Source organism: Hippocampus bargibanti, linkage group LG10 (assembly GCF_051943395.1).
Source record: "Hippocampus bargibanti isolate YZ-2025 linkage group LG10, ASM5194339v1, whole genome shotgun sequence".
NCBI classification, from domain to species: Eukaryota; Metazoa; Chordata; class Actinopteri; order Syngnathiformes; family Syngnathidae; genus Hippocampus; species Hippocampus bargibanti.
The window spans coordinates 13,694,420-13,704,303 of record NC_142743.1 but is presented as its reverse complement, the minus strand read 5'-3'; the positions used below and the strand labels follow the sequence as shown (position 1 = coordinate 13,704,303).

Here is a 9,884-nt window from a genome sequence, read left to right as displayed (position 1 = left end):
TGTTTTGCATTTGACTAAAAATATCATACTGCGTGTTTTGGGTATTTTAGATGCTATAAAACGTTTTTTCTGATGTCTAGGGTGAAATAATTTTATAGAGTCCCAAACGAAATATTTCTACGTTTCAAGTAAACATAATTACAATAACTTTAATAAATAAATCATGAGAAACAAATACTGTTTTTTTCTGCGAAGCGAGATGGTGACGCGCGGCAAACGCTGAAGTGTGACGTCCATAATAATAGCGGAGGCGTATCAAGCTGGTCGGAATTTGATTAGAAAAGCGATCGTTTCAATTTTATGTGAAGAGATCCAGAAATTTGAACAGTTAAATGTTTCTAAATCAAAACAAACATGCGGCTCAAACCTCTCAAGATGGAGGACACAGATTTGCTGTGGCGACCCCGTCAAGGGAAAAGCCGAAAGGAAAAGAAGAAGAAATGTTCCTAATTTTTCAGTAAAATTATGAAACTAAATATAAGAAATAAACCATGAAAACAAATAATTTCTATTTCTTACGTTTGACAAAGTATTCGTTTTTCCCCCGAAGCGGGATGGTGACGTTGGCAAACCCGGAAGTGTGGCATCATAGCAATTGCGGAAGCTTAAAAAGCCGGTTGGAAATCGATTTGAAAAACGACAGTTCAGAATTGATGTGAAGAGATCCAGATTTTTGAAGAGTTACATCTTTCTACCTTTCAAGTAAAATAATGAAACTAAATATAAGAAATAAACAACGAAAAAAAAAGTTTTTTATTGTTTACGTTCGTCAAAGTAACCCCCCCCCCCCACGAGATGGTGACGCTCGCAAACCAGGAAGTGTGGCATCGTAACAAGAGCGGAAGCTTACGAAGTCGTTCGGAAATCGATTCGAAAAGCGACGTTTCGAATTTATGTGAAGAGATCCATCTACTTAAAGAATTGGAGGTTGTCAGCAAGATGTATATCGGACCATATATGTACCAGCCAGATGCACAGAAAATATTGAACGCCTCGACATGGAGTGGAGACGAGACCCATCGAGATTGGAAGAACGGTAAACTATTTTCGCTTTTCTTGTGGACACTCAACCAATGCCTGAATGTCAACAATGTCTCGTCAGACGTCAAATGTCTTCGAATAACTCGATTAAAAGATCAGTTAACAGATAATCGACAATGCAGCGTAATGTCGAATCAAAATATGGTTGGGAAATTTCACTCAATACTTGCCTATTAACTCAAAATTGAGTTGAGACGTGGTACCCATGAAAAAAATCTGCTATTCAAACTAGGGTTTGTAGACTTGTCATGCCTGCCTTAAATGCACAATAAAACTAAAAAACCGCTAAGTGCCTCTGATTAACCCCAAATAAATGAAAGTGGTTCTTCGACACAGTGTTTTTCCTTTTAATTTCTCCTTGAGCAAAAAGAAAAAAAGAAAAAATATATATATATGGAATGCAACTCTATGATATCAGAAAGACTCTAAACCAGCATGTGGTACTTTAATTGGAACAATTTGTCACATTTAAATAAGAAAATAAAGTAACAGAGTGACGTGGAAAACGATTGTGGAGCATTTACAGCAAATATAAAACAATTTCCAAAATGTAGCAACAGAGGACGCCAAATCACCAACATAAGGCTTTTTTGTTGCGCGTTTGTAGCATTCAATTTGTACTGTATAAAAATAGACATTTAATTTCTGTGTATACCTTGATTGATGTAAATATATATATATATATAAATATTCATATTCATAAAATATTGTGTTGCACATATAGGTTGAAAGAAAAAAATAGATTTCTACTTTTAATCGCCGGTGCAATACTTAAATGTTATCTAAAAATTGTGATAATAATAATACATTTCAATTAAAGCACATTGATGTATTCATCTCTACGGATGTTATTGTGTCTATGATTTGTGTCATATATATTTTTTTTATATTAATTTTGTGATGAGTCAGTGGTTCTTTTTTTCAGTTTTGTGGACCCATACAGATTTTTTTTGCCCCTAAAATGCCTGCTGTAAACAACAATGGCCGAATTCCTCTTCAGTTTCTGTCATAGTTCATTGTGACATCTTTAGATGTTCATGTTATGATTGACATGTCCAATCCAGTGTCCTGTCAGTGGGATGAACTGGGGAGGGTGGGCGAATTTAATAACTTTCCATAAAGCTGCAGAGTATTTTTCCAGAGGGTTTTTTTTTCTATGGAGGGGGCGGTAGGCTGGAGCATGTCTAGGCTGCCATCCAGATGGTGAAAGACAGCAGCAATGTGGCCAAAAGGGTGATGGGTGTCGCACAGTCGAGATAAAGCAGGACGACCGCGCCGCACAAGGCTGTAACATACGAGCTGGTACGACTGCAGACAATCTTCCGCACCGTCGTGCAGAACTGTGGGGAAAGGGGGTGTGGGGGGTACAAACAACAGTCACAAATGTTAGTTTTAGGTGCAGGTATACTCCCAATAATCACAGTTTCATACACTGTGCGAGTCGTCAAGGGTGTTAAAGTGAAAGTGGACTTTTAGACTTCATGTTTCCCCAATTGGCAAGTTCTTTGGAACAAGAAATCCTCATAGACAAAAAAAAAAAAATCCTCATGAGTCAAGTGAGTCTATAAACGCGAGCCCGTTCACTTGAAATTGTTTGGTTTAAAAAAAACACGCTTTATCCCATTCCAAAATTGTGTTGGAGGCTGGCAAAAAGTATGACGGTGGAATGAGTTTGAAACTAAATTATCTGTTAAAGTGTTTACCGAAAACCTTTTTCAAGTTTATGAAAATGTCAAAGTTCTCTTGCTTGCTAAAAACGCAGGCACCGTCTTCTAAAAGGCTCGACTGTCAAAAATATGTTAAGTTTTATTGAATACTGAAAAAAGTCATTTATTCCATATTTATAGCCCATCTAAAAAAATCCTAAAAACCAAAGTGACTGACACAACCCAACCGCCATTTGAGCCGGCGTGTACCTGGTACGTTTGGTAGCTGATGGCCATGCCGTATCTGCAGTACATGACGTAGTGCTCGCAGTTGTACCACAGCAGGCTATAGGCCACCGCCCCCAGCAATTTCTCGGCCCTCCTGGCCACCTCGTCGGCATCCAGTGGCGGTTGCTTGCACACGTCGTCCATCCGGTTCACCAGCACCGTCGACCCGTACGCAAAGTCGCCTAGCGAGTCCACTCGCACGCTGGCCACCTTGGCCACGACGCCAAGAATCAAGCGGTTGTTGGTCACCATCTTGGCCACGGCCACCTTGTTGCCCGTGACGACGGGGAGAATGTCCGGGATGAGGTGGGCGACCCGACCCTCGCCCAGATAGATGCCGAAATGCGTGAAGAGGGTCCGGGGTACCTCCAGGAGGTCGCCCCTCTTGTATCGGGACAGGTCCAAGCCCGATCCGCGTTCGTCCTCCTCCCCCAGTTTCTTGTCCTTCTTGGAGATGGCAAAGAAATAGCTGAGCAGCTGGTAGAGGAACATGTTGGGAATGTGAGAGCCAAGCCACACCTGGGCGCTTTTATGGGGTCGCTCGGTGGGCCGGGTCGGGATTAGCGATTGGCCGACATCCCAAGCGCCATTGGAAAGAAAGGAGCTTTCTCTTAAGAACTCTGTGGCCGGTCTGGAATGTCAAATTGGGGGATTCATTTGCAGGGAATTAAGGTCGAGGCTCCGCGTCAGGTGCAAATCCTCATTCGGAAAAAGAAATAAATAATAATAATAATTGACGTTAGGCAAATAAAGCGCTTTCAGCGGGCAACTCCTCTCAGCGCCCAAAAAGGGATTCCAAAAATATGTATTTCCCAGTGGTGGGCCTGCAAGGCCTTCTCTGCTCACCTAAAAATATTTCAATCACAGGTGAATGCGAATCATATTTTGTGAATGAATGAATTCTTCTGAAATAATTCCAAATTGTCATTGTTGGACTTCCAGGTGTGTAGTTTCGTATTTCAGCATTTAACCAATCACATTTCAGCCATCATTTGTTACCAGGGTCAGAAATCTACCTGGACGCCTTCACAATCTATTCTGCAGGACCGGGAGCATTAAATGCGGTGTCAATGACTGTTGCTTTCACCAATCAGATTTCGAGTTGGCAACCCATGGCCTGCTGGAAGGCGCTGGAAACGTCTGAGTTTTGGCTAGTCACATGATTGGCTAGCCACTAGCCAATCATAGTATCACTAGCCGCGAGTGATAAGCGCGTCCTGGCCAGAGCTACACACTGTATCTGTTGCGAGCTGCATAAGCAAATACATTTTTGTGTTGATTTAATAGTGGTTTTGTCAACCAGAAATGGCTGAAGGAGGAGCAGAAATGGATTTGGATGCAGATATACTGTTAAAGCCATTTTCAAGATGCATTTGACAAGAATAGATGGATGTCTTTAAGAAAGGTTGGACAGCTCCGAAGCTAGATAAAATAGCAAATAATATTGCAATTTTATGAGGTTATCATAAATCCACATGTTCATAGTAAAAATTCGAACAGTTTAATGACAGTATTTCTTAAGTTTGTTCGAGTCACAAGTGATTTCCTGTCCAACGGCTTCCTCTAGTGGACATCTAGTAAATCACACCACACTCGCGACCGTGGAGTGATTCAGACATAGGACAAATGAAGGCCGAGGCGTGACATGCACGGCCCGCCATTGGCATTTTCAATTTGTTTAAAACGATTGTTTACCATCAGTATTCTGAAAAGCATACATGAAGTTTGTTGAAGTCAATCTTGTCTTTGATTTTTTTTTTTTGAAAACTCGTACGTTATTTTGTGTACTGTATTTTCACGACCATAAGGCGCATATAAACGTCTCAGATTTTTTTGAAAATGCGCGGTGCGCCCTGTAGTGCGGACGTATTAGAGGCCACCATGAGGCGGACGTGGTAGAGAACATGAGGGGGGGATGTGTGGGCGTGGCTTGTGTATACAAGAACAGATATGTGCTTTATGCAGAACATTGCTGTTTTAACAACTCAGAAAATGGCAAAGAGACATGGTTATGAAGCTCAGTTTAAACTGAAGGCTTTCCAAGGAGGTCCGTCTTGGTGCTGGCGTTTTATGAAACGGTGCCATTTTTCCATCCGGGCCAGGACTACGGCAGCGCAGCAACGTCGGGCGAATTATTCTGAAAAGCTGGCGAAAAAGCTTCGTTTCCTGTTGTGCTTGGCTGCCATGCTAACGTCGAGAAACTCCCGCCGATGGTGATTTTTAAAGGAAAGACTTTGCCTAAAGAGACATTTCCAGCAGGCGTCATTATTAAGGCAAACGAAAAGGGCTGGATGTTACGCCACAGTTTGCAAATGGATTGTGGATGCTTGGGGTAACGTGTCTGCTGGCACGGTGGTTCGAGCTTTCGGAAAAGCCGGCATCATTTCCGAGGAGCCGCACGGCACAGAAAGTAACTGACAGTGAGGAAAGCGAACCTGCCACGTTGGTTTAGCGCAGCTGTTCGATTCTGAGACAGAGGATGAGGACTTTGATGGGTTTGATGACTGACTGTTACCGGTAATGTGCTTGTTTTTACCATGCCGACGCCTATTGAGTGATGATTACAAAATTTTCTTACTTTGTGATTAATAAATAAAGAACTACCAAACTCAGTTTTGCTCCCGATCTGTTTTTATAAATACGCACACTTGTATGCCTGTGTGTTGTTGTGAGGCGGTCGTACGTATGGCAGTAGAGGATATGTACCGGTAGATAAAACTTGCGTGCGCCCAATGTGTATGTTAAATACAGAAATGGCACACATAAATGAGACTGCGCCTTTTCACACGGTGCGCCCTTTGGTCGTGAAAATACAGTAAGTGAAACTTTCTTTGTCCGAAAGCTTTGTCTTAGACTGTTGACCGTTTTCCAAAAATCTGGACCTATATTCATGTTGTTGAAAATGAAAGATTTTGTAAAATAATGTATGTGACGTTTGTTAAAAATTTCCCCCAAAACGTTATTTTGTAGCTTTCAAAAAACGTTTTATTTAATGTTTTTATTTCATAAAGTACCAAAAGTTCACCAAATATTTTAAAATCGGATTTTCGAAAACACCCATTACCTTTATTCAAGACTAAATGATCTTTACAAAATTGTCTGAAAAGTTCGCAAATACTAAAACAACGTGCATTGACTTATTTTTTTTTTTTGGGGGGGGGCATGTTTTCCCCGGTTTTAAGGCATTAGGAACAAATCCTCATTTGCGAAAAAGGTCGACATTCAATTGATAAACCGCTTTGGTTGTTGAACTCTTGCCATCGTGACTCAGCAGCTTTGAGTCATCCAGAAAAGCTTCTTTTTTTATTTCCTTTAAGTTGAATGAAGACGATATCTTTTATTTTATGGATTCTTTTTGGTCACTAAAATGCAAATTTTAACCTTTTTTTGGGATAGCGGCAACTGCGGCGGGCAGCTTATCGAGTTATCGGGTTCCAGGGTGCATGAAATTACAATTGTTGAAGACTTTACAAAGGACTTGCAAAAATGTTTGCTAATATTGTTTTTGTCAATTGCGGGGGGAAAAAAAGCATGCGATAAAATGGAATGTTTCAGTTTGTTGAGGAGAAGGGGAAAACAAATTTGATTTGATTTCTGAATTTTTTTTTTTTTTGGGAGGACAAATTTTCCTTGTCAACAAATCACACATGCACGTCGACAATTATTAAAAATATTTTTTTTATTATTTACACTTTTTTTTACAAAATAAAAACAAACAAAAAACATACACTTCAATGAAATAATCCAATTATCGTCATTCGACAGGAAGGAACTGAAACGTTTCAAAGGCGCTTCACGGACAACTCGAAACAAGTCGTTAACACTGATGGGAATTAGCCGGCCATCCAGAGAGTGAAGGGGATTAGAATTGTGGGTAATGTAGTTGAGGTGGCCATGCCGCCAAAGACCATAGAAATGATGCCCAGAATTCCCGTCACCAGAACGCTGCGTCGATCTCTGATCACCCATTTGATGCACTCGCAAAACTGCGGAGGGAACAAAAAATCAAATAAAATGCAAAAAAATATATATATTGTTGACAATCAGAATATTCCTCAACTCACTTCAATGTAGTTGCTTGTTGTCACCTTTTGGTTTGCGACCAACGGGTGGATAACTATCCAGAATTGAAAAGCATGACGTAGAGCGCCATTCGTGAATTTGTTCAAGTTTTGTTTTTTCTTGCGGAGGGTGTAGATCAAGCGCTGGCCAGACCTCTGGCAATGTTTTTCCCTTCCACGAGGGGGCAGCATTTGCATTTTGTCCATGTTAGCACTTTGTTACAGCTTCAGCTGTTGTTAAAGCGCTTTATAAGTCAATATGTATGTATTGCATTGTATTTTGGACAGCTGCCCCCATTTCAAGCTCAGATAACTCCCGACCCATATAACTTGGGAATTAAGTCTTTATTTCTGATAAAAGAAGAGAGGCTGAGGTTTCTAACGCTAGATTGAATGTTTATGTAGTCTTAAAACTGAATATTCTGTGGGTCCTGGAATTCGAGTGACAATGACAAAAACCCTGGTACTGCAGTGGACACATTTTTGCATGTCTGGCAGTGAATGAGTTACAAGGATGCCCAGAACGACCATTCAGCGTCGGGTCATTGTTTGTTTCACCCTGTCAGGTTTGTTTCGTCTTGTCATGTTTTAGTCATGGAATTGTTTGCTACTTTGGACCTTTTTGTTCTGATGACTTTGTTGTTTTTGTTCCTGGCAACTTTATTTTAAAAAAAATCAAATACACCCTTCTCCATATTCATGACACTTGTATGGCTAAATGATTTAGAAAAATTAGCTAATTGCAATATTGTGATTTCATTTTTTTCGGTCTGTTTGTTAATCATCGATCGAAGCTATAAGACAAAAAGAAATGATAATAATGATTAAGAAGTCTAATTTGAGGGGTTAGGGAATTCCTACACCTGCCTCACAATGCATAGGTGCACGGTTCCATTCCCGAACCTATTCTGTGGAGTTTGCATATTACATATTATTTTTTTCCGGGGTTTCTCCGGGTACTCCGGTGTCCTCCCACATTCCACAAATATACGTGGCAGATCAATGCAAGACTAAATTGTGGGATTGTAAATTGGAATGATTGTTTCTGTGTACCCCGCGATTGTTGAGCGCCCCCCAGCACACCCGCAAGTTTTGTGAGGAAAAGCAGTGCAGATCATGGATGGATGAAAAGAAATTAACCAAAAAAAGCCACTACAATCCTCTGGGATGGGGTGGTGGGGTCATCCTGTCGTTACCTGTTCGGTCTGTCGGCTGACAGCTCGTCCGTCTCTGCAGTGTGTGACAAAGTGCTCGCAGTTGTTCCACAGCAGACTATACGGGAATCTACCCAGCAATGCTTCCGCCCGGCGGGCCACCTCCTCCGCCGGCAGCGCCCCGTACCCATTCGCCGCCCCTTCAGGGCCGCCGCTTCCTTCCGCGTGGTATACCAGGACCCGGGAGCCATACGCAAAGTCCTCCAGGCTGTCCACGCGCACCGTGGCGCGCCGACACAAGCACCCGGCGATGAGCCGCCCGTTGCTCACCACCGTGGCCAAACGCCGCCGGTCGTCGGTGAGCACCGGGAGGATGTCCGGGATCAAGTGGGCCACCTTGTCGTCGCCCAGGTAGACGCCGAAATGGGTGAAGAGCGTGCGCGGTACCTCCAGGAGATCCCCCCGCCGAAGCGGCGGAGGAGGCGGAGGTGTAGACGAGCCTTGTCGGGGTTGGGCGGGACGCTCGTGCGCATGCGCCGAGCCCAAAACAAGCACTTTGAGCTTGCACAGGAGAGCGACTTTCTCCACAAGGAAGGCGAATAAGTTGATCATGATGACTCTCTCGCTCTGCTTCGAATGAACTCCTTTTTATTTGAAACGAGATGGGAGGGTGGATTGGTTGGTGGGGGGCTCCACTCGTACATCCAGCCCACCCGAAGTGCCTCTCACCACACGTGTACGTGTGTGTGTGTGTGTTTGTTTGTTTGTTGGGAATTAGCAGCACTTGAACACAAATGAGATTAAAGCAAAAAAAAAAGTCACGTTTGGCTTGATACTTGCAAAAATGTAAAGCCATCCACCCCCCAAATCCCTCACAAAACTGTGTACACAAGCATTGAGGAATATTCCATTGCTCCATCTGTGCTACCTGCCTCGCTAAGTAACGAGCCAGGGCAGGGATGTCAAAGTCCTTTTTTTTTTGCCGCCGGCCACATTGTAATTATGGTTTCCTCTCAAGGGCCATTATGAATTTGGGGAAGCCATTATGATTAATCCCGTCCACGTATTACATATAGAGCAAACAACAAATTAATGAATGACTAGTTTTCAAATCTGAAGTCAAGAATAATGACGTTATTGTGGTTTACATCCAAAAATATGAAATATTGGTTAGAATTTTAGCAAGCATCATGTAATTTCACAAGTGATTTGCTATTGCGGGCCGAAAAAAATGATGTGGCGGGCGGGATTTGGCCCCCGGGCCTTTACTCTGACACCAGTGAGCTAGGGAGTTACTTTGCTAACTGCGTCTTAAAAATTTGCTAGCTATCCTTTGAACAAGTAGCGAGTGGTGAGTGAAAAAAGGGGGGGTTCACCCCTAAAAAAGACGAATTTGAATAGAAAAAGAGGATATATATTCAATTTATTATATTTATATTGTGCCAGTTGTAAAAAAAAGCATAACTGTGCAAGCTGCAAACCTCCTGTTTTCCTAACTTTATTTCAAGTGTACAAAGAAGGTAACCTTTTTTGGCATTTCGAAAGCTAATAATGTGAAGTTTTACCATTGCTGGATTGTTTTAATCAATGTCCGGACATTCTTTTGATGCAAAATATTGCAAAATATTGCTCATTTTATAGTTATTTTATGTGGTGCACATCTGTATGTTTTTTTTCAGAGTATATTTACCATT

General features: G+C 42.0%; 2 protein-coding genes across 2 annotated transcripts; both read right to left on the bottom strand.

The window, feature by feature from the left end:
* Positions 1-1,062: 1,062 nt before the first annotated feature.
* Positions 1,063-3,986, bottom strand: LOC148892541 (lecithin retinol acyltransferase-like). Its single transcript, XM_089005961.1, has 2 exons — positions 2,958-3,986; positions 1,063-2,381 (listed from the first exon to the last, which is right to left on the bottom strand). The coding sequence occupies exons 1-2, from the start codon at positions 3,465-3,467 to the stop codon at positions 2,226-2,228; spliced, it is 666 nt and encodes a 221-aa protein (XP_088862087.1). The 5' UTR covers positions 3,468-3,986; the 3' UTR covers positions 1,063-2,225.
* A 2,686-nt stretch (positions 3,987-6,672) lies between these two features.
* On the bottom strand, positions 6,673-8,826 carry LOC148892540 (lecithin retinol acyltransferase-like). Its single transcript, XM_089006187.1, has 2 exons — positions 8,233-8,826; positions 6,673-6,961 (listed from the first exon to the last, which is right to left on the bottom strand). Exons 1-2 carry the CDS (start codon positions 8,800-8,802, stop codon positions 6,809-6,811), a joined length of 723 nt encoding a protein of 240 aa, XP_088862313.1. The 5' UTR covers positions 8,803-8,826; the 3' UTR covers positions 6,673-6,808.
* Between the last annotated feature and the right edge of the window lie 1,058 nt (positions 8,827-9,884).

What these genes read in the sequence shown, in the direction of transcription:
- LOC148892541 (XM_089005961.1), bottom strand. Translation starts at nt 3,467, where the DNA reads ATGTTCCTCTACCAGCTGCTCAGCTATTTCTTTGCCATCTCCAAGAAG. An exon ending in TCAGCTACCAAACGTACCAG is followed by an intron (nt 2,382 to 2,957) that starts GTACACGCCGGC and finishes CTTTCCCCACAG; the next exon opens with TTCTGCACGACGGTGCGGAA.
- LOC148892540 (XM_089006187.1), bottom strand. Translation starts at nt 8,802, where the DNA reads ATGATCAACTTATTCGCCTTCCTTGTGGAGAAAGTCGCTCTCCTGTGC. An exon ending in TCAGCCGACAGACCGAACAG is followed by an intron (nt 6,962 to 8,232) that starts GTAACGACAGGA and finishes TTCCCTCCGCAG; the next exon opens with TTTTGCGAGTGCATCAAATG.